General features: G+C 36.1%; 1 protein-coding gene across 1 annotated transcript; it reads left to right on the top strand.

Annotated features, from left to right (window-relative positions):
• Window positions 1-3,320: 3,320 nt before the first annotated feature.
• On the top strand, window positions 3,321-4,558 carry LOC149172914 (chaperone protein dnaJ 11, chloroplastic-like). Its single transcript, XM_089424462.1, has one exon. The coding sequence runs from the start codon at window positions 3,721-3,723 to the stop codon at window positions 4,291-4,293; it is 573 nt and encodes a 190-aa protein (XP_089280588.1). The 5' UTR covers window positions 3,321-3,720; the 3' UTR covers window positions 4,294-4,558.
• Window positions 4,559-24,461: the final 19,903 nt, after the last annotated feature.

Raw genomic sequence — 24,461 nt, 5'->3', positions numbered from 1 at the left:
CGGGCTTCATATTGAATCTGCGTGAGTGCTTGATCGGTGGATTGTTGCTGTTAATCACTAGGTCACTGCTGCTGCGTGATCCGTGGATGTTGTTTGACGGACCAGGGCTGAGTCTGCTGGGAGGCCGAGCAGAGGAGACTGTTAAGGTAAATCAGTGGAAGAAGTCGGATCTGTTGTGGTTGGGAGCTGGCGGTGATGCTGAGCAGTCAGCAGATCTGGTAACGGCAGATCGAAAATTGCGACGGCGCTCCAGGTCGAACATCAAAGATCTGGTAATTGAAAGCTGGACGATGTCAAAATCTATATGCCTGGAAGGCCGTGAGTGGCCACGTTGGAACTAGTTGATTAGAGACTTTCTGATTAATCTGTGGAGCCATAGAGGCTGTGGAGATATTCGTTGGTGGGGAATTTGACTGTGGTGCACTGATCTGTCTGTGGAGCTATAGAGGCGGTGGAGAATTTGACTGTGGTGTGGTGCAGCGCAACAGTCCGAGTCTTTGTGGCATTGTTGGTGTTTGACCGTACCTGTTATCAATATGTTTGTATTTTCAGATATCTTTGACATGGATCTTTTCGATGATGTCTTTTTCATGTGGCCATTTGGAGGCATTTCTGGGTTGGGTTGGCTTGGGTAGTATTTTTGAGTAAAAGTAATTTTTTGACAAATAATATGGTTTAATTAATGACCAGAAGTATCGTGAGCTACAATTATTCAATAGGGTTTTGCAATTGAACATGTTTTTGCAATTGAAGAGTTATTAGTGGTTCATGAAGAAGGGCAGAAACACTTGAATCATGAACTTATTGTTCAAGATCTAGATGATGACGAGGGAAACACTGAACTAAGAACATAACAAAGAACGAAAGGAAACAAAGGTTCCTTCAATGTAGCTAACAATTCTCATCAAAGCCAATCATCATCTCAAGTTTTTCCATCTCAAAGCTCCAAAATAATCTACATGGGACAAAATAAATCATATTATAAATCTTTAATAACAAGGAGAATGGAGCACATGGAATTAGATAAAACCATGTGTGGGTGAAAAGATTCTCACGCTTAGATGATTAATGCTTCAAGTAAGCTTACACTCCGTGGAGCTTTATCTATCACCAATGATTAAGACAAACCACATCAAGTGGTCTATGTTAAGCCAAGGAAGGAAAAATATGACTTTGGGTGAATTTCTCCATTAAGGGGGAGTGTTGAAGTTAATGGAGAAATCTAGTCTTTTCTATATTAATGTATTTAGTTGTTAGGATTGAGATCCTCTATTTAGAGCAAAGATCCTATTATTTAGGGAGTGGTTCAAACCACCCAAATAATTTGTGAGTTTATATGTAAGAGACGTTGATTGAATGAATACATGGTGTTGAGTGCTTTGGCATTCTCCAAGTGACTCCCCTGCAGAACCTCTTGCATTTCTCTCATATTTTGCCTCCCCTTGGTACATAAATTGTGGTGCAATAAAAAATTAGAAGATAAAAATAAATTAAGATAGTATGGAGAGGTGATCAACCATAATGTAGAAGATCAATAGTATATGTTTGTTTTGACTAGATTAAAGAAGACAATAAACATTGTTAAAATAAGAACTAACTCTCACAAGATCCACAATGGAACAAGACATTCAACAATTCCTAAAACCGCATAGGTCAAAGGAATTTGTCATCTTTATTATATTAAGAGGGTTGAAGATGAAGGTCACTTTCTATTAAAATGTCCTATATACACCCATATCAAATCACAATTTCAAAATATTTGTTAAAATACCAAATTTCCTAATCTTTTAACTCATCAAAACTATGGTGATTTAAGGATGCTTCCCTTAACTATTTTAGAGTATATAAAGAAAATTCTAAAACAAAACAAGTAATTACATACCTTTCTTGAGGACAAACTAAATTTAGGTTTAATGGATGTTAACCATCATCATTATCATCAAATTTTGCTAATTTATAATTATGAGCTTTCATATTGCCTGGTTAGAACTAGTGTCATTAATATAATAATAAGTCATGTTCCACAAACCATGTTAAGTAATGTCCTTAATTAATAAAACAAAATAAATAGTATGACAATAGATTTGACATGGTTATTTTTTTTAAGCAATTATTTGATATTAAGGGGTTAGTATTTGGTCTCATGTATGGCATGAAGGTTTATATGATACTATATAACATAAAATGTGAGACAGTCATAATGATAACTAAAAAAGACATTAGCATTTTTGTAAATACTATCTAGGATGGCATTTTTTTTGGTCAAAAAATAAGACATAAAGCAACTTCCAATGCACTAAAAACTCTTTCTTAAAAAAACAAATTAACCATAAAAACCCCTAAAAATCTTTGAAAGGAATAACTAACCTACTATTTTTTTATTAAATTTAAATTAAAAAAAAAAATTCCAACATCATCCTCGAGAGTAAAAGATTCCAAAAATTCAAAAGTCAAATGTTTTCAAAACTTTTTACGTTGGTTTTACTCGTAATCGAAGGCAGGGAAGTCAAGCATGAGAACCTTAATTTTGGTGGGTGAGAAAGAAAGAAGGTATATATTAATTTTTTTTTGAAAAATAGTGTTGTTTATTGAGGTTACAATTTTATTTAAATGGTCAAATTAATTGGAAATTAAGTAAATTAAAAAAATAAGAATGTTTGAATCATAATAGAAAATCAAGTAAATTAAAAAATAAAAATGTTTGAATATTTTTTTATGATAAAAATAGATTTAATACCATCAAAAATTTCTTGACACCTAAAATTTTGAAGTTTAATGATTGTAAATAATAAAATCATACATATGATTTTATTAAAACAAATCTTGAAGTCTTAAGGTGGTGTAAGTATTACAAGTGCTCACGTTTTGCTATATTGCTTTCTTAAGTCAAAAAGTGGACAAATAGGGCTTGCCTTTTCATAAGGGGCGCACAAAGATGAACATGGTGTTTATTGTTCAACAAACTTAAGTGGGTAAATGGTAATGGTAATCTAGTCACCTTGACTCCATGAGATCTTCTTGAATTTTTGATAGATTGGTGAGATCTTCCCTCGCTCCTTGACTCACAGAGCTCTGGTTGCCTTAAATGTTTTACCGAAAACTCCTGACTCGAAAACTCCTGACTCTTGGGAAAGAGCTAACCAGTCATATATTGGGTATTTAATGTCCTCAGAGTAGCAGGCGACTTAACGCGATAACACGGGAGCCGGCAAATTCGGCATTAAATAAAATTTGCCTGCTCGCATGTTATCGGACTAAGTTGCGTGCTGCTCTGAGGGCATTAAATACCCAATATATGGCTGGTTAGCTCCAGCCTGACTCTTGAGCTTCCCAAAAGATCAAATTGAGGTAGATATATTTACAGCCAGTTATGGTTCTAGAAGCCAAGTTAGACACGCAACCTCTAACCTAACTCCACCAGTGTCATGGCCCCACCTTGTTGGAAAAACTGTCCAGTCTGTAAAACGTGCATTCATGGTCGCCCACTTATTTCCTGCCTACCCACCATTCTCATGTGCCATCCAAATTTCCCCTCATCTTTTTCTCTGCACCTGACCTGTCTCCTCTTGTATATATAATTAAATTTCTCTATATTCCCCCTACCGAAATTGCTCTGTAATTCCTCTCTGTTTGATGATGGTTTTTGTATTCAATCGTCCATCCTTCGTTTAGCCATGGTTTTTCCAAGTGATTATTCCGTTCACCAGTCTTATAGAGGTAATGCCCGTTCTGTTTTCAGGGAAGAAAAATTACATACCAGCAATGGCTTATTCTCTTGTATTTTCAGCGAGTGTTTTCTTATCCAAAGAATGGCCAAGCGCTGGTCATATGGGCTTCCAGAGACCGCCTGAAGGATCGATTCCTAGGCTCACAATTGTTAGATTTTGGCGGTGTTTCAAGGTGAGAGCAGCACAGGCTTCTGCGAGCGCAGAAGCGATTTCGGGGTTCGGTCACATGGAAACGCAGAATTTGTATGAGGTTCTGGGAGTCAGCCAAAGAGCTACGGCCAAGGACATCAAAGGGACATACAGAAAACTGGCGAGGGAGCATCCAGATCACGCGGCTTCTCCACAGGGGAAAAACCAGAATACCCAGATTTTTCTGCGGATACACGATGCGTATGTGACTCTGTCGGATCCACATGACCGCTTGCAATATGACCGTCAGCTTTCCCCTCGAGTGCGGGGCTTCGCTGGACAGACGTGGAAAAGTGGGTCCTACGAACGGGCGCCTACCTACAAATCTTGGTGTGGTCACGTGCGGCGGAACTGGGAAACGGATCAATGTTGGTGATATACAATACAGGTGTAGGGTTATATTTATTCTTTTGATTTTTTTTCCAACATTATTATGTTACGTTGGGGTGTGGTTTACTCTCGGTTGTTTACCCTTGTTACCTTAGGCTTTCCCCATCTTAGGTTTTCATTTTTTTTATTTCTGGTTGTTTACCCTTGTTACCTTAGGCCTTCCCCATCTTTGAGTTTTAATTTTTTAAAAGGTTATTTAGAAATGGGATTAGTAGTTAGGTTTTGGGTGATAGGTTTGTTTGAGAGTTGGATCAATTTCAAAAGAAAATCTATATTTGCTAAATTTTAGATTTCAACCACTCTATTATGAGAAAAGAAGAGTTACAGGTGTCTTCTTCCACAATGTTTGTCATGGTAATGACTTCAACATTTATCAATGTTGTCATCTTTTTCTCAAAGGGAGATGCAAATCTTGGGATTACAATGGTCATCTCAACCAAGAGAGTGAGTTAAGTCTGCAAACAAGCTTGATAACTACATTAAGAAGCTTGAAGGGATATAAAGCTCAAAATCTCATTTTGAGCTCCAAAAGAAAAGCTACCAGTTGTATATTGTTGGGAAGTTTATGGATGGTTAAATCAAAGTTCCTTAGATTCTTGGATTCAGATACAGTGGACTTCCCACCAGAAAGGTGACCTTTAGTTGTATTTCTATGATAAGGGTCATTTCTAATTATGAGGAAAAAAGAGTTACAAGTGCCTTCTTCCATATGTTTTGTCATGGTTATGACTTCAACATTTATCAATTTTGCCCTCTTTTTCTTGAAGAGAGATGCAAATCTTAGGATCATAGTGGTCACCTCAGCCAAGAGAGTCAAGTCGTCAACAAGCTTGATAACCTCAACAAGAAGCTGGAAGGGATTTGAAGCTCAAAATCCCATTTTGAGTTCCAAAAGAAAAGTTATCAATTGTATGTTATTGTGAAGTTTATGGGGGCATAAGGGAATCAAAGCTCCTTAGATTCGTGGATTCAAGATAGTGGACTCCCCACCAGAAAGGCGACCTTCAGCTCTATTTCTATCATAAGGGTATTTTCCAATTTTCATTTCAAATTTTCGAGAAAGGTCAAGACTCTATTTTTCAAAACAACAATCAATGGATTTTACTCAACTCAATGCACTCTCAACTTGGATCCAAAGGAAGAGATCCCCTTAATGGTTTTAGTGTGGGTTAAACTTCCCTAGCTTCCTTCAAATCTTTGGGATGGGCAGATGCTTGAAGCAACTGAGTACAAAATGGGGAGAATTACAAGGCAGAGCCAAAGTCCGAGATATATACACATGCTCATGTGTGTGTGGAAGTAAACATTGATGTTAGCCTCTCAACTGCAATTGTCTACAAACCGATAATTGATGTCATCTACAAAAGTTGGATTATGAGCAACTTCCCTTCAAATGTAATAGTTTTCATGAATAAAGACACTTTGTTGAAGATCACCCCTTTTCTAAGGGTAGGTGGAAAAATTCTATGAAGTTTCCAAGATCTATGGAAAGATACAAGTGCAAGTTGCCACATAACCTAGACATGGAGTTGTTCCTACGTTCAACAAAAAAGATTCCAAGCTTTGAAAAATCTTGAAAGGGACTATTATGACAAGACTAAAGGAAATATTCAGAATTAAGAGGAAAAGGAATAAGTCAAGGTAATGGAATTGGAATAAAAGGATGAGATTAGTAGCCATCATTCATTTTATCCAAATGTGCAAGAGAAGGAGAAGTATGGTAAGGATTAAAATAAAAAAGGGGACTCATAGACAAGCATGGAGGATAGGGGGATTACCTTCTCTAGTGACTATCCAAGAGAACCCTTATTGGTAGAAGCATTTGATGTTCTAGAAGCCAATAAGGAATTGCATTGAGAAAATAAATTCCTCAAGCCCTTCGACAATTATCATTGATCTTTTTGCAAGGTTCAAGTCCACATCCTTCAAGGTGGGGTGACCAAAATAAATGTTTCTTCTACTTGAACCCTCTTGTGAGAGGGAGAAAAAAAAAAGTCATAGCATGGGAAAAGAAATCAAGGCCCGAGAAAGTCAAACCACTTCAATGATGTTTCTTATCGACGAGAAAGCTTGGTGCCCAAGTTCTAATAGCCTAAATGTACTTTTATGTAACCAATTTATAAAGCATTGCTTCTGTAGCTATGTTATAAAAAGGAAATCTATAAACAAGAAGAAAAGTTTGAGCCAAGAGCTCTTCGATGGATTCTAGAGAAAATGTATGTCCTAGTCAAACATTTTTTTTGTCTTTGAAGATTGCCAAGGCCTTTTAATTTAACACTATTTACTTATATTTGTTTATGGTGTATTTCTCATTGTGATGTGATCAATTAATGTTGGTATATAACTAAAAAATATTGCACCCTAAATAAATGATAAAACTCAAAGATTTCCCATGGTTAATTGGTAAATGCTTTGCTCTCCAAAAAAACATGTATAAAATTCAAATCTCATGACTTCATGCCATAAAATCATACCCAGGGGATGGAGCTACTACTTCTAGAGGATGTCTTTCCACCTTTTTTTATGTACCTTATTCTCATCCTCTACTTTGTCCACATAGCACTTTTAGATTTACCATGTCCAATTTGATGTTCCTAAATACCATTTTCAACTTCAATTACATTTGTGTGGCCTTTGTTATGTGGTCCAATTCACAATGATGTTCCTTCTTCTTCATAGGTACTTTATCCCCATCCTCTATTTTGTCCATGATGTTCTTTCATCTCTGTATGCACCTTGTTTCTATCCTCTACTTTGTCCACATGATGATATTTTCCATCTCCAAACTAATATTCTTTACAACAAATTTTGTCTTAGATTGATTTTGTGGTCTTTGCTATGTTGTCCAATTCACATCGATGTTCCTTCTTCCCCATATGTATCTTATTTTCATCCTATACTTTGTCCACATTGTGCTTAATATTTTGTATCTCCAATTTTATGTTCTTAAAAACAATTTTCATCTTAAACTGTGTTTTCATGGCATTTGTTATGTGGTTAAATTCACAACCAATGTTCCTTCCTCTTTATGTGTGTTTTTTTTCCTCTACCTTATCCACATGGTGTTTGAGATTTCCCATTTTATGACATTCTTAATGGATGATTTATTTATTTATTTATTTCTATCTTAGATTGGGTTTTTGTGACCTTTAATATGTGTTTATATTTATGCCAATATACCTTCCTCTTCATATATGCTTTTTTTCTATCATATACTTTGTCCACATGGTGTTTTGAGATTTTCCATCTCTAATTTGATGTTTTTAATAACGATTGCAACTCAAATTGGAGTTTTGTGGGCTTTTCTATGTAGTCCAATTTATTATAATGTTTTATTGTCTTCATATATGGTACCTTATTTTCATCCTCTACTTTGTTCACGTGGTGCTTCATATTTCCCATCTCCAATTTGATGTTCTTATAGACAAATTTAATCTTAGATTGAGGTTTTGTCACGTTTGCTATGTTGTCTAATTCATAGTAATATTCCTTCTTCTTCATATGTGCTTTATTTCTGCCATCTACTTTGTTTATATAGTGCTTGAGATTTCCCATTTCCAATTTGATGTTCTTAAAAATGATTTTAATCTTATATTGGGATTTTGTAGCCTTAACTATGTAGTTAAATTCATGGTAATGCGCCTTCCTATTCATTGTTCCTTATTTGCTTCTTCTACTTTGTTCTCTTGGGGCTTGATATTTCCCATCTCCAATTTGATATTCTTAATGAGAAAGTTCATCAAGTTAGATAGGGCTTTTGTGACCTTTACTTTGTGGTTAAATTCATACAAATGTTTCTTCATCTTCATATGGGCTTTGTTTTCATCTTCTACTTCATGCACACGAGGAAGACAAATTTCATCTTAGATTTGGCCTTTGTTACCCTTGTTAGTTATGTGATCCAATCCACTTCGAAGTTCCTTCCTCTAATCATAATTCTTGTATCATGAAATTATTTCTTTCTTTTTAATAATATGGTTCACTTAAATTTTTTTTGAAAAAAAAACATTTACATATACAAAGAGGGAGATGTGTAATTCCTTCCTTCCTTTATCTGGAGTTGACACGTGTCCTTTTTCAAATAAAATAAAATAAAATATTCACTGAATAAAAAAACAATGTTGGGTGGAAGCACAATTGCAGCAAGTCACAACTGAGTCAAAATAGGCATGATGATCGCAATGAATTATAAACTTCATGAATGACTTGCAGTGCAATCAATGGAACATGTAGGATTGTTTAGCGTCACTCTAGCAAGGCCAAAGGAGATTAACTGAGCATATGGAGAAACTAGAGGGGCATTTGGAACATGTCAAATTTCATGTTCATGGGGAACTTGGCCCTTGGGTTTCCAGATCCTTTGGGTAATGGTTCAGTTCATCCTCCTATTCATTGATGTTTGTGGGGTATTTTCTTATCTTAGGAGTCTTTTTGGGCATATTGGTCTTTCCGGTTCTCAACTTTAAGAAACTCTTGGCATTTTGTAAATTGTTTTTGTGTTGTTCTTTTGGCCAACAAATCCGGTGAGAGTGAGGTTGGAAGAACATTGAATTTTAGACAAGCATACTGTAATTTTTTGAAGAATTAATAAAAGCTTTTGATTGATAGAAAAAGACAATGTTTTTTTTTTACTGTAACGGTTATGGTTTTATTGCTTTGGCGGCAAAAAAGCTACCGCATACTGGTTACAATGAATTAGGATTTCAAATTTCTGGAACCGCCGAAATCTCTATTCAATACGGATCCATTGACAAGCTTGATTTCATAAACTTCTGAAGGGGAAAAAAGCAGCGGCTCTGCCTATCATCTCTGGACATCAGTGATGAAGCGATGGGCCTCTCGATCATAAAACTTGATGCCCCTGTGCGGTTTCAGAAATTGACCTGCTTGGACCTGGAGTTCAATACTCTGACCACTGAGTCGATTGCCAATAGAACGAACGGATCATAGTTTCTTCAATTGTTTGTCGACTTCCCTTTTTAGACATCATTACATGATTTTCTCTGGACAACCTGTAGCATAGTGATGCGTTTCCTTGGGCGATAACTAGCTGTCTATGACTGATTAATCCAAGGCTTTATTAGGCTCGCTGAATAGAATGGCAATCACTTACTTGTTTCAGCGTTCCTTTTGCAGAGGTCCGGGCGGGAACCGAAGGGGTGGAGCAAGCTGTTGCTGGATCTGCTTTCTGAAGGTAAACACTAGTCTGGAAAGGAATAGACTCTGCGCATTTGTGGACAGAGACAGAGAAGGGCCCCGAAAGTTGCTGCCATTCAAGGCTTTTCCCTACATTGGATATGGGATCTAAAGGATATACTTTTAGTACTTCCAATATCTCACCTGTACCGTAGAAATGACCAAGCAGTCACGCATCGTCCATGACAGATCAGAATTTTGCTGGAGACAGAGGCTTATAGAATGCCAAAAACAGAGAGACCAGGATGACGGATTTCCTTGATTGCCTGCCCTAGGAGAATGGTGAGTTTGGACCTGGAAACCAGAACAGAACAGCAAATCGATTGGTGTCACAAAATTTGATCCCATAACTTCAAGAACAGTAGTCTGGAAAAGCCAATTAAGGGATACTACAGAGAGAATCAGCCGAATTGACTGAGAGAGTTCTTTGACTTTTGCCAGAGCCAAGATTTGCTTCCGAATCTGCCTCAGAATTTAGCTGCCTCAGAATGTGGTAGAAGGATATTTTCCGAATTTTAGCCACTAAGGGTCTAATTTTCTTGAGAGTATGGTCCAAATGAATTTGCAATGGATGTGAATGTGAATTCATAGCTTGAATGATAACCCGAGAGTCTCCAAAGACTGTCAGGGATTGAATATTCCAGCTGAGAGCGAGGGTCAGCCCCTGCCATAAAGCTAGAGCCTCTGCTCTATTGTTAGTTTCGATGCCTAAACCCCAGTGAAACCTGAATAAACAGATGCCATCAGGTTTTAGAAGAACTCCTCCTCCACCCGCAGCACCTGGATTGCCTTTAGAGGCCCCGTCAAAGTAAAGACAGTGGTCATCTAGGGCCGATCTCCACTTTAGAAATTCCTGTTCTTCGAGACGAATTTCCCACTTTGCATGGCAAAAGGCTGGGGAAGTAGTGATGGATTGATTTTTAGGGCCAAAATCTTTCAGCCAGAGCTCTTCCTCACTATCGAGCTTTGCTTCATTCCTTAAGGCTGGCTTGACATCCATCGTTTCTCCCATTATAGCTCTAATTTTGGAGATTACGCTGTTTGCTGTGCAGATTTCTCCTCTAAAAATTCTGTTATTCCTTTCCAGCCATAACTTCCAGCATGTGAATTTAGGGGTCCACATCCAAGCAGTTTTTAACAGATTTTTTTTTTTATTGAGGCAGAAGGGTGATAGCTTGGCCCACTCATGGAGGAGATTTGACACATTACTTGGCAGCTCAATCTTGTTCGCCAGTGAACTCAGAACCCCCTTCCAGACTGTCTTGGCAAAGGGGCACAACAACATCAGATGATCAGCTGATTCTTCCTCTGAAATACATAAAGGGCATCTAGAAGGCCCTTCCATTCCCCGTTTTCTCAGGTTGTCTCCTGTTAGCACATTGTTATGGGCAAGCGTCCAGCTGAAGAAGTCGATTTTTGGAAGAGAAGGGAAGCTCCATATGAAGTTCCATGGCGAAGGATCTGGGGGAACGTTCTGAACAGCTATCAATCTTTTGTATCCTTCAGCTGCTGAGTAGGTACCTGTTTGGGAGCCCCACCCTCTTTTGTCCTTGGCTGAAGCAGACAGTGGAGATTTCCCTTGCAGGTTGTCTAACAGTAAAGAAGCTTCTGTATGCAAATGTTGTGGAACCTCTCCTAGGTTCCAGCTGTCCCATCTTCTGTCAGCATCTTCCGTCCAGTTGGAAATGTCCCAAAGGGTTTCTTTATTGTTAGATTGCAACCATAGTTTAATATTTGCCAGACCCTCTTTCTGGTGTAGAGGTTGATCTCCAAGAATCTGATCTTTCCATATTCTAATTTTCTTCCCATTGCCTGGGATCCAGTAGAGGTTGGTAATGAAGTTCTCTAGGGCTGCGTTACATAGCTTGGAAATAGGGGAACCTTTGGAATTTTTTGGTGGGAGTTCCAGACATCTCTGACGTTTACCGTGGTAGTATTTCTTCCACAGTACTTTTTTGCTCCAGCTTATTTTCCCTGCCACAATATTCCACAAAATTTTTGAACCTAGAGCCATATTTTGAGCTGCCATGTCTCTCATTTGCAGACCTCCTTCTATGAATGGTTTCTTTATGATATCCCAATTTACTAAGTGAAGTCTTCTTTCATTATTTTTCCCCCCTTCCCACAGGAATCTTCTCAATAAGCCTTCCATTTTATTGAGAAAAGTTTTGGGGGCAAGGAGAATGGAGTGCTGATAAAGAGGCATGCTTGTAAGGACAGATTTTATAAGAATTGTTTTCCCGGCAGAGTTCAACCAGGAGGCTCCCCAGGCTTGTATTCTGAGCTTTAACTTGTCTAACAAGGGCATCCAGTGGACGACTTTAGGATTGGATCTGAAAATTGGGATCCCAAGGTATTTGAAGGAGTCCCAGTCCTGACAGATTTTCATTTCCAGAAGCCTGGCTATGTCAGCAAGATTTTTGGCTGAGCAATTCCAGCCATAGATTGTACTTTTTGCGTAATTTATTTTACTTCCGGATGCTTCCTTATAGATGTCCAGTTCATTTTTGAAAGCTCTGGCCGAATTAATGCTCGCTCCTCCCAGCAGCAGAGTATCATCGGCAAATTGAGCATGGTTTATATCTTTGACATTCTGCACCATTCTAAGGCCTGGCAGAATTTGGGTTTGCTGGCAGAATTCAAGCTGGAAACTAAGAACTGAAGCTTGAATAGCATAAAGCAGAGGGGACAGCGGACAACCTTGTCTTAATCCCCTGGAAGCTGTAAAGAATTCAGTCGATCGGCCATTAACCAACGGTGCAATCCAAGGAGAGGAATGCAGGCTTTCACCCAGTTTATGAAATTTAGTGAGAAACCCATTTTCATCATAACAGCAAACAGAAATTCGTGCCTCACCCTATCGAAGGCATTAGCCAAATCTAGTTTTATTACCATTCCTTTCTCTTTTCTCTGGCCACTTGAATGGACTGCCTCTTGAACCAACACTATATTATCCAGGATCTTTCGCCCTTTGATGAAGCCTCCTTGGTTTTCCGGAATGATGTCTGGCAAAATATTCTTGAGGCGATTGGAAATTATTTTGGTAATCAGTTTATAACTAGTATTACACAAAGATATGGGTCGAAATCTACTGAATTCTAAGGCTCCTTTCTCTTTCGGAATCAAAGCAAGGAAGGCTGAATTGGTACTCCCTCCTATCTTTGCACAGAGTTGGGATTTCCTGACCATTCTCAAGAGGTCTTTTTTGATAGTTGACCAGCAAGATTGATAGAATCTAGCTGAGAACCCATCAGGCCCTGGCGCTTTGTCCGGATCCATGCCATCCACGGCTTTCTTGAGTTCTTCCATGCTGATCATAGCAGTCAGCATATTATTGGCAGAATCTTTCACACAGCTGGGGATTAGATTGTACGGATAGGCTTGAGGATCTATCGGCTGGTCATCTGGCGCTGAGTAAAGATCTTTAAAAAAGGAAAATGCTGCTTTCTTGATACCTTCAAAATCATTAACCACTGCCTCTTGGAATCTGATTTCTGAAACATTTTTAAATTGCTTTCTAGCTTTGGCATGCCTGTGGAAGAAACTTGTATTTTTGTCTCCGGCCTGTAACCATAAATTTCTAGATTTTTGCCTCCAATACTCTTCTTCTTCCCTACTAGCTTTATGGAGGGCTTTTTGCAGCTCAACTTCTTTTTGGAGAAGACTTTGGGTAATTGTTGAATCCTCCATTGATGATTGATGAACAACAAGGTTTTCTAAAGACTCTTTTCTTTTGGAAGCAGGGGTTTTCAAAGTTTTAGCCCATTCCTTTAGTCTTCTCTTAAGAGTCCTCAACTTTTCCTCCCACACGAAGAAGGGGGATCCTTGTATTTTCCGATTCCATTCTTCTGAAACCAGCTCATTGAACCCCTCTTGCTGAATCCATAATGGACTAAATCTAAATGGAATAGGGCCCAGAGAATCATCCTTGGAAAGCTCGAGACTTATGGGTTTATGATCGGAAGTGCAATTGGGCAGAATTTTGGAAGAAGCCATAAGCCCGGAGGTGAGAAAGGAGGCTTGGACGAGGAATCTGTCCAATCGAGCAGCTATATGGGTGGGGCCTAGTCTTTTATTAGACCAAGTGAATTTCCCAGCTGATGGTTTGATGTCCTCCAAATCCCAACCAATCATAATATCTTCTATCCATTCTCTGGACGGATCCCTTACCGGGGAACCTCCTTTTTTTTCTTCAGCTGCTAGAGTAACGTTCAGATCCCCTGCAATAATGATATTTTCTGGGTTGTGCAAACCAAGAAATGACTGGAGCGAATCCCAACAAATTTTTTTTTCTGATGGAGAGACTGGAGCATAGAGGTTAAATATACTTACTTGTTGACCAGATTCTTTGTGGAGGAGCTGAGTAAAGATCCAGTGCTGGCTACTTTCTTCCTGACTTAAGTCGTATTTGGAGCTGTCCCAGAAGGAGGCAATCCCACCAGAGGCGCCTCTAGCACTGACAGCTCTACCAGGGCCTTTGCGCCAAAAGGTTTTGCTGGTTTGGAGGAGAAGAGTGTCCTCCAGTTTTGTCTCCTGGATGAGAAAGATTTCAGGCATGTGCATTCTCACAATATCTTTCAGAGCCTCTTCTTTCAGCCTGCTACCTAATCCTCTGCAATTCCAGGAGACGTATTTCATTATTTATTGGAGTGGGGGGAGGTGGCCCCTTTTGGAGCCTTGTTATGCTTGCGCCCGGATCTTGTGTTCATCATTCCCTCTAGGGTTTTCTGAGAACCTTGGAGAACATCCATGTAGGTTATCTCCTCTCTCTGTTTTTTCTCGGATTTCCGGCCCCTAGTCGATTTGATGGGAGTTATTTGTGTGCTGTCTGATTCGGAGTCTCTTTCTTCTGAATCTTCCACTGATTCAGAGGCAAGACTTATGTGTTCATCATTGCCTGCTTTGTCCCCTTGATCTGCCTTGACTGGTTGGACATTTGATTCTTCTTCGGTGTCCTTCCTTTTCTTTGGTTGATCTTCCGTTTCTTCATTTTTCTCTGAGGTCTCCCCCTTTTCAAAGGAGGTTGGGCCTTCATGTGAGACTGGGTTGGTCTTGTCATTGATCTGGGGATTTACCTTTGATCCTGATTGCTTTTTTTCATTCGGCTTTGTGACTACCTTTCCCTTTTTTATTTCCTTCCATCCTTCTTCTTCCTCTTTGTCCCCTGAAGGTGCTTTGGGGCAGTTTCGTTGAAAATGGCCGTGCTCATGGCAGATTCTGCATTTGAATGGCAGTTGTTCATAGTCCAACTTCTGGTAATGGTGCCAATCTCCCACTGAAAGCTTGATGGCTTCCGGTAACCCAGCTTCTAGATCAACTTCCACGCATATTCTGGCGCAAGTGTATTGGCCCTTGTTATCAGCTTTGTCTATGAATCTGCCCAAACCGTTTCCTATCTTTTGCAGAGCTTGAAAGCTCCAGCAGTGTATTGGCAGGTTGGGGAGCCGGACCCAAACAGGGACCTCCTTTGGGACATCCACTGAGGGATCAAAATCGGGCGTCCATTTATTCAGGAAGAGGCCTTGGTTTCCCATGAAGTATGGACCGTTTCTGAACACCAGATCTCGGTCTTCTTTGGTAGTAAATTCGAAAATGAAGAAGCCCCTTCCAACCGCATAGCTGATCACATTGTTGGGGAGGAGAGGTCTCCAGTTTCTTTGCACCCATTCATCGGTCGATTTTGAGGATGGCCACCGGCCCATAAATTGCCCTACTAAACCTCTGTCAGCCAAAGCAAGGGCGATTTTGATGGTTTGATCTTCTGGCAAAGCTATTTCTGGGATTTCTTCCAACTTTTTTATAAATTTCGGGACTTCAGGATGAATTCGGGGTTTGCCTCTCTGCGAAATTATGCGTCTAAACGCTTCTGCTGGGGATATCGGAGGGGTGGGAGAGGTCTCCGCACCCCCTGGAGCAGCCATGGCGGCGGCGGCAGCTGATCTCTAACCTAATCGAACGCAGCACAGCGCGTTCCTGTATTCTCTCTCCGTAATTTGGGCAAACGTTAATAACCTAACAGGTGAAAAAGACAATGTTGGGTATAATAAAAAACATAAATAAATATACATATTGGTTAGTTTTATTTAAAAGCATTATTAACATTACAACACCATTACAAAAGAAGAGTTGTAATCCCTTATATATATGAGAAAAAAAACATAATAAATTATTTCAATGTCCATATTAAATAATATAATTTATTATCAATTTCATATAAAGAGATAAAGTAATCAAAAGTAGAAAGATAAAGTAATCAAAAGTAGAAAGATTTTATATTTTCACTTTTCAATTTGAGTGTGGAAGTGTCACTTCCTGAATTTTTAAAAATATTTTAATGTGGGGCTTAAATAAAATATTTTAGTATTTCTCTTAACTAATATATTTCATTATCAACTTCATACATATTTATATGTTTAATATTGACCATTAATAAAATATTTCAATAAAATAATTTTATATTTAATGGAAAGTAAAAAATTTCAATTACTTTTTAATAAGAGAGATATATAATTCATTCATTTTTTAATATGCCCTAGAAAGCACATATTTAAAAATTATTTCAATTTAGTATATAAATAAAATATTTCAATATATACATTAGTAACTTTTTTTGTAAATACTTTGATGTGAGCAATATAGATAGATGGCTACAACAATATTAAAGATATAGATATATTTCTCAGTGTAAGGGAGACATGTATTTAAAAAAATATTACTAGTGCAACTATATAAATAAATGATTGGTAAATGCCAATAAACATCAATCCATAATAATCATCAAAACACTTACTTCATGATACATCTCACTTTGTTAAAAAAACAAAAAACATAAAAACATAAAAACAAAGTAAAATATAACTTTATTTTAAATTTTTATTATTATAAAAAGAATTAATATACAACTTAAACATATATACATTAAAAAGGACATGGAGTAAGATTTTTAATTAATTATGGAGATGTACCCCACTTTACTAGGAGATTCATTTCTAAATAAGCTTTGTTACAATACCACGAGTTATCAAAACCACATGTCCAAAATACCATAACTCACTTCATGTAACACTTGGTCATATGACATTTATTTTTATTAATTAATTTAATTAAAATAACAAAAAAGACATAACTACTTTGGAGATAAATCTTAACCTTTTTATTATTCAAAATAAGGGAGATGTGTAATTCCTTCCATGCTTAACATGGAGTCCTCCCGCACACACTATATATAACCAAAGTATATCAATCTTAACCCTGAATCTATGAACTTTCTAGATGGATCAAATGTCTAGACATGTAAACTTTTCTTCAAATTTTACACTCTAATATATATATATATATATATATATATATATATATATATATATATATATTAAAATTTGATGTTTAAGTTGTTGGGTATGTGTTATATTCTTTGCACGACTTATATGCACCATAAACAAAATTGATATTGCTATGTTATAGACAAAGCCTTTTTTTTCAAGGAAAATCATCTTCTCTCTGAACTCTAAGGTGAGAGTGAGGTTTAATGCAACAATATGTCATTGTAACAATATTTCTCATCGTCATATCACTCATAGGGAATTGAACATGGGTTGGGGAGATAATAACCATTTTGGACGACCAACCAAGATAACCCAATTGACATCATATTAGAAATGATTTTCCAAATAGAATGATCATACATATATTGTGGGAAGAAAGTGTTGTTGCAAAGTATATTACTGTGTTGACGGACCCTTTCTACAATTCATTATGAGGGAGATGTTGTGTTTGGATTTGACAAGTATTATTTTAAAATAAAAATAAAATATTCATTGAACAAAAAAACAATATTAGTTATAGTGAAAGATAAAAATAAATATACATTTCTACTGGTTTTAATTAAAAACACCTTTTTATATTACAACTCAATATGAAAGGAGATAAGTTGACATTTCACTCTCCAGTGTAAATAAAATATTTCAATGCCCATATTAAGTAATATAATTTTATATCAACTTTATATAGAGACAAAGTAATTGAAAGTAAAAAAGTTATATTTCCATTTTCTACTGTAAGAGAGATGAGTAATTATTTTACTATTTAAAATTACTTTAATGCACATCTTAAATAAAATATTTGAATATCCATGTTAATAAATATATTTCAATAACAATTTCATATATACTTTAATGTTTAATATTTATAATAAATAAAATCTTTGAATGCTCACTTTAAATAAAATAATTTTGTATCTTCATATATATATATAGTAAGTAATTAAAAATAAATAAAAATCAATTATATTTTAATAAAAGGAATGTGTATTTCAATATAAACATTAAAATATTAAGACACTTGAATATCATATATATATATATGTGTGTGTGTGTGTAATCATGTCCAGTAAAATGTGTATAGATTATATAAAGCAACATGAATGGTTAAAATATTTTATTAGTGTTGCTTAAAATGAGAGAGATGTGTAATTCCTTCCATATTTAGAATGGAGTTCGATACATGGTACACACAATAATATACATCTTAACTTCTGGGAGCTCGATATAGACATTTGAATTATTGTTTTTCATTTAATATGAGGGAAATGTGTAATTTACAATGCACTTATAACTTGAGAGAGATGTGTAATTTACAATACCTTTCATTAATTAAAACAATCAAACAATACAAATTTTATAAGGATACATTTAATTAAGGAGATCAAACAAATTCTCAAAAAATATGATCTAAATCCTAAATACAAACACAATCAAAACTACCTAACTAATCTATTCTTCATTATTTTCAAATTTCCCCTTAATAAAAAAAGAAAACACAAGAGGAAGAGTAGGAAGCTATGTTCGGATTGAAGGAAAATGTTGCGAGTGCAACTGCCTCTGAAGGATCGTGGGTGCAAATTGGAGCTGACTCCCATGCGTAGTCAAGGTTGATTAAGGAATCAATGTAAAGAGGAATAGATTCCTGCAGACGTGTGCGTGGGAGCCAAAGAAAGATTGAAGATGAAACTCTTCTTCCTCGGTTCGGTCCATAGCTGGAGTGGAGGGCTACAAAGTGTTGGTTGGCTGGATTTATGCGTGTAAATTGATACACCATTGGATGTTCTGTGGTGCAGGCATGAGAAAGAATGGAGGAGCTTGGGATGGTGTTGTTGATAGGTGAACAGTCACTACGAATGTTTGCACTTACTCACACTACCCACAAGACAATGGTCATAAGTAAATTGTAAATTGCATGGTTAGGCCTAACAAATACACATCTCACCCTGACTGCCACACACAACATTGGTCGACTCTTTCTTCTCTCGATTACTGCTACAAAGATCACCTCTCCAACGCTCAGGGTACCAATCGCCTTTGCTCCTCGGCTCAATCGTTTTGCAGCTTCACACGACCCTATAACTCAATCTACATATCGGCTCTCTACCTGTTTTGCGTAGTTTAAGAAGGCGGAGGAGTTGCTCTGAAAGTTATGGAAATTCCAATCATATTTAGAGAAAATTCGACAAGAATTTTTGTAAATCCAAGTTATAATTGTTAAACTTCAAAATTTTAGGTGTGTTAGATGTTTTTGGTGGTGCTGAATCCACTTCCACCATCAAAAATACTATTCAAACACTTTCTCTACAAGATTTTTTGAAATTTTTTACACAGATTCCGACCACTTTTAACCGTCCACATAATTCCATAATTCCTTGACTTCGTTAGACAACTCCCCACACGTTTAACTCAGCAATCAACTTACACTACCAGTGTTTGCATCTCTTCCACACTCAACGAGACAGACTTACCTAACAATTAAAAATCACTTACGCAACATATGCACAGGCTTCACACCTCTTCAAAGCCACACAACCACAATTTCCTTTTTCGATGCACACTTCACTTCCACCTACGACTCAACACAGCGTTAGCTCCACGCCACACTCTTCTAGGTTGGGCCAATAGTCCACTGGCTCAATTCACACGACAATCGCACACTTGGCTCACACTCACCAGCCTCACAACAGCTCACAACTCCACCAATCCACCAAACTTTAAAAACTACCTTTATTCTTCACATGATTTCCCTGGGCCCTCCTTTGAGGGAGTGTACTAATTTTTTTATATTTAAAATAAAATAATAATACAATATTAATATAGTAAGTTATATTTCGAGATAATAAATTTATGTTACGAATACAATTTTTGGTTGAATGAATATTTCAACCACATACCAATCTAGGATGCTAACTAGTTAGGGAGGATCTCTCAACTTCAACAAACTCCTAACTAATAGGAACAAACTCATTCTAAAATTGATGAGCACACCAAAGACAAATAAGAATTATATTTTCCAAGTGTAATTTTTTTTTTGCTCAAGACATGTCTCATTTAAGAGGGCAACCTCCGTCTTGGCCTAAAGAGAAAAGACCTCATCATATCACTAATAAGAATTTGAACCTCATCATATCACAAATAAGTTCTTGATGAATTTGACTCTAGATGGAAAGGATAACAATAGTTCCACCCAACCATCCAAAATCATCTCAATTAATAGTTTTAGTGAATATATATATATATATATATATATATTTTCGATAAACTTATTATATTTATTGATTCGATTATTTAAAAAAATCCTTATAATTTATCATTTCAATTTCCTATATTGATAGGAAAATCAAATTAACTATTTCATTAACACATGTATTTCTATTTAGAAGTCAATAATAGTTAAATATAATATTGAAAGTATTTCTTCTTTTAGTGCATCAAATATCCCGATTTTTTGTTAGTAGCTATGTAGGCACTCGGGAAGCCCATTTATTGACTAATTCAAATTATAATATTTAAATTTGAAAAACAAATATTTCTTTTTCAATATAATTGGAAAAAATATTTTTTGAACATTTTATTGGAATTTGAAGAACTTATTGTAACCTTTGAACCATACAACGCCATGTTGATAATTGCTTCATTTTTTTTCCTACAGTTGCAATTTTTAGGCCATGAATAACATATTTACGACCACTTACAACCCACTATAATTTAAGCAAGTATTTGAATAAAATAATAAGAAAAAAATGTAAAACAAATGTACTTACCAAGAGTTACTTTCCACCATTATTTATGAGTTATTTAACACTTTAAGAGTAAAAATGTAAATGCACAAATTTACTAATGGTTATATAAAGTTAATTTTTCCACTTCATATCTCAATTTGCAATTTTTCTAAAAGTATAATTTCCCCTTGAGTGACAGGGAATATGTTGTCGTCCAACACTTGTTTCTAATCATAACCCTAATTCTTTTTGAGAGAGTCGTCAAGAAAGTAAAATCCTATGTAATAATTTAATTGCATTTTTAAAAATTATATATAATTAGAATTATTCAAATTATAATCAAAATGAATTAATATATTAAAAAATAAAATAATTAAATATTTGTGTGGATGTATGTATAATTTAATATTCTATAACCATCCATATTTTAATAAATAAAAGGGGTTGTTTAATGAAGTTAAAATTTTGCACAAATTTATTGCCGAATGGAGTGAGATTTTTTTTCAAAAAATCTCATTGTTGGAGTGTTTAAATGGGTTTTTTAATAATGGAAATGTATTCATGACCATCAAGAACAATGGACGATCACGAACAATGAGACACCCAAAATCCTAAAGCTCCACATCCTTAACCGAGATTTCCAAAAATTTCAGTAAAATTTTGTAAAAAACCGGTGAAATTGTTGCCTTGTTAAACTACTCCTAAATAAATAATTAAAAATATTTAATAACAACTGACACCCACTATTACATTAATATGTGTATCTCACTTATCCTTAAGCCCATTCAATAATTTATTAAAAATGAAGAAGGATACCTAAGTGGAGGAATTGCCCATAAAGTCAAAAGTAGATGGAATCATGCCCAAAAAAGTTCAAAAAATCTTGCAATAGAAACTTTTGAATCATGATTTTGATGTTGGAAATGGATTTAGCACCATAAAAAATATCTGAGACATCCAAAATCTTAAAATTTAACAACTATAATCTAGATTTACAAAAATGTTTACTAAATTTAACCAAAATCTTACCAAAATTTCCATAATTTACACAAAGAGACAAATTCCTTTCAGACCATGCGACCATGCAGCCACATAAGAAATCCGTCTCCATCACACTCCACCAGGGACATCATGTCCCGCCCTTTGCAACCAAGACGTTTGCCCGTCCCTTCGCAATTCTTCCCATCATTTTCTCTGAGCCTTTTTCCCCTCTTTTTGGGTGGCTGGTTTTTTCCCTTTGGAAATTCCTCGTAAGATTATAATTTATTTATTTTTAATTTAAATTATATTCGTAAATATATAAAAATTGTGTTTTTAAAATTTAATAATTTTTTTATTAAATTTTAAATAAAATTTATTAAAAATAAATAAACAAAAAGGTCAAAACATAAAACATATTAGGTGAGAAAGAATTTGCGCGTGGGATGAATATTCTATTCATTTGGGAAGGGCTTCAAGCCATTGATTTCACCTTTCTTTTTTACTATTATCGCATTGCAACAATGATAACAAATAATGGCGTTCTAGTATGTGAAAAATCATTGCAACAATTGTAACAAACAATGGCGTTCTAGTATGTGAAGAATTTAATGAGCTTTGGTTAAATTCGAAGTCAATAATTGTTATCGAGGGTTTCCTAGTTCCGAATTTACATCTCTCTTTTAAGTGGACATGGGATATTGTCATTAAATTCGAAGTCAATAATTGTTATCGAGGGTTTCCTAGTTCCGAATTTACATCTCTCTTTTCAGTGGACATGGGATATTGTCATTGCAGGTAGAAAGCTTCTTGTGTGAGTTTTAAAATATTCAAAGAGGGATACAATGATGTAACTAATAAGATGATTAATTCAAAAAGCAATTAATCTGGAAGATGATACTCTATTGATTTAGAAAACACAGGTTATATATAGTTTCTTTTAAAAAAATCTAAAGATAATTCTCTTGAAATATCTAGAAAAGAATTTAATTTAAATCTAATTGACATAGTCAACTTTAACAACCAAGATTTTTCTAAAGCTTTTTAGATACCATTTAAATTATTATCATAAAAAATAAAAGTTGGTTCCTTTTCTTTATATGCTACATAGTCGGAAGACCTTTTCAGATACTCTAGGAGGAAAAATGATGTTTGCTAGGGTTTCATAGACTTCTTGTGGGAAGCTTGGCGTTTTCACCTGACATGTTCTATTGATTGATGCTCAAGGGGTTCCATGGCAAACAAAGACTGTGCTACATTGCACTCACGGTGGAGGATGCAAATGAGTTTGGGCCCTCCTTGTGGCATATCATTTGGATTGAGATGGAAGAGTGTCAAAAGTGTTGAACAACTCCGAGGATATGTGCAATGTGGGCGTCCCTATGGTCTAGAACAACTACAATTTAGGCATCGACGTCATAAACGAAGCTCCTTGTGTTGTTGTCATCTACTTTGTTGTGGCGGGAATATCACCAGGCCGTATGGAGAGAAATGAACCAATAACTTTTGTCCCCTGTTTTTTTAATATATATTGTTCATATGTTTGGTGCTTTCCCTCGCACCTTAGGTAGGTGGTCCTCGAGTCCACGGGATTTTTGTTGTTGGCCACTAGCCCTGTCTGTCATATTTTTTGTTACATTTTGAGGCGTTGGGAGGCCCATATAGGAGTTTTTTGTTATCATTTCTAACAACTTTCTCCCACTATTTCTGGGGCCGAGCGTATTTCATAGTTTGGGTGGGCTTTGTGTCCACATAAATTGCTTTTCAAAGTGCATTTGGGGCCTTCGTTGTTGTTAGGGTTGTGCATGCCTTTTACTTTGAGTTTACCATTATAATATGATTTTATTCAAATAGAACAAAAAGAGGAGGAACATTTCCAAATTTTCATAAGAAACATGGGAATTTCTTTGTTATGTGGGAAAAAAATTTAGATACAAATCTCTCTATTATGAAGGTCATTGAGGGGAATAGGGCATCCACAAAAAACTCAAATGTTGGCAATATACAGCGAAGATTCTCTCTACCTACTCCCTCCTCATTGAGCACAATATCTCAAGGAATTCAACAATTATTTTTAACCCTATGCTTTGTGGGGGTGCACCTGGGATAAGGATAATGAGTGGAAGAGACGATCCCTACGTATCCTTCAAAGAGGTTATTCAAGGAAAGACCTCTGCAATTCTTGGGAAAGATAAGGCCCTTGCAAATCTGTGTCAAAACATTCCAGGGCCCTATATTGTGGACCAAATGGAGCATGATCCATCCATGGAGGTCAATAATTCCCAAGTCTCTTCCCTCTTTTCAACACTTATGTCAAAAGGCATTATTTGCATATTTAATGGCTTTTTGACAAAGCCAAAAGCATTATTTAAGTGGGCGCTCACTACATGGACACCAAGTTGTGACATCTACCTATGTTCTAAAGGATTATTTATAGTTCAATTTGACACTAAAAAAGAATTGGATTTTGTTCTTAATCAAGGGCCATGGTTATGGGATAGAGAAGGCCTATCTATTACTCCTTGGTTCCTTGATTTTGACGCAACAAACATGTTTGTCACTTCTATGCTACTTTGGGTTAGGCTTCCAAATCTCCAACTACCATTCGGGCATCACAAAGTTCTTGAAGACATTGGAAACAAATTTGGTAAATTCAATAAAATGGATATGGAAAGAACGGATAAAGGAATATTCACCTTTGCAAGGATTTGCATGGAGATAGACCTTAAAAAAGGATTTCCAGATCATATAATATTAAAACATAATTATTTACACTTGTCCGAAATTCTAGATTATGAGAACATGACCTTTCAATGTCATGTATGCTTTTAGACAAATCACCTCCAAAACTCTTGTCCTAGGATAAGAAGATCACAAAAAAGAAATAGGGGTGGATAAATAGACCAAAAGTATGGCAGTTTAATGAGACCCCTCTTTAA

Source organism: Pinus tabuliformis, chromosome 4_2 (genome assembly GCF_031772625.1).
Source record: "Pinus tabuliformis cultivar Carrire ecotype Pingquan chromosome 4_2, CPIR1, whole genome shotgun sequence".
NCBI lineage: Eukaryota > Viridiplantae > Streptophyta > Pinopsida > Pinales > Pinaceae > Pinus > Pinus tabuliformis.
The sequence above is the reverse complement of the archived record's forward strand: the minus strand, read 5'-3'. Positions and strand labels throughout refer to the sequence as shown.

What these genes read in the sequence shown, in the direction of transcription:
- LOC149172914 (XM_089424462.1), top strand. Translation starts at nt 3,721, where the DNA reads ATGCCCGTTCTGTTTTCAGGGAAGAAAAATTACATACCAGCAATGGCT.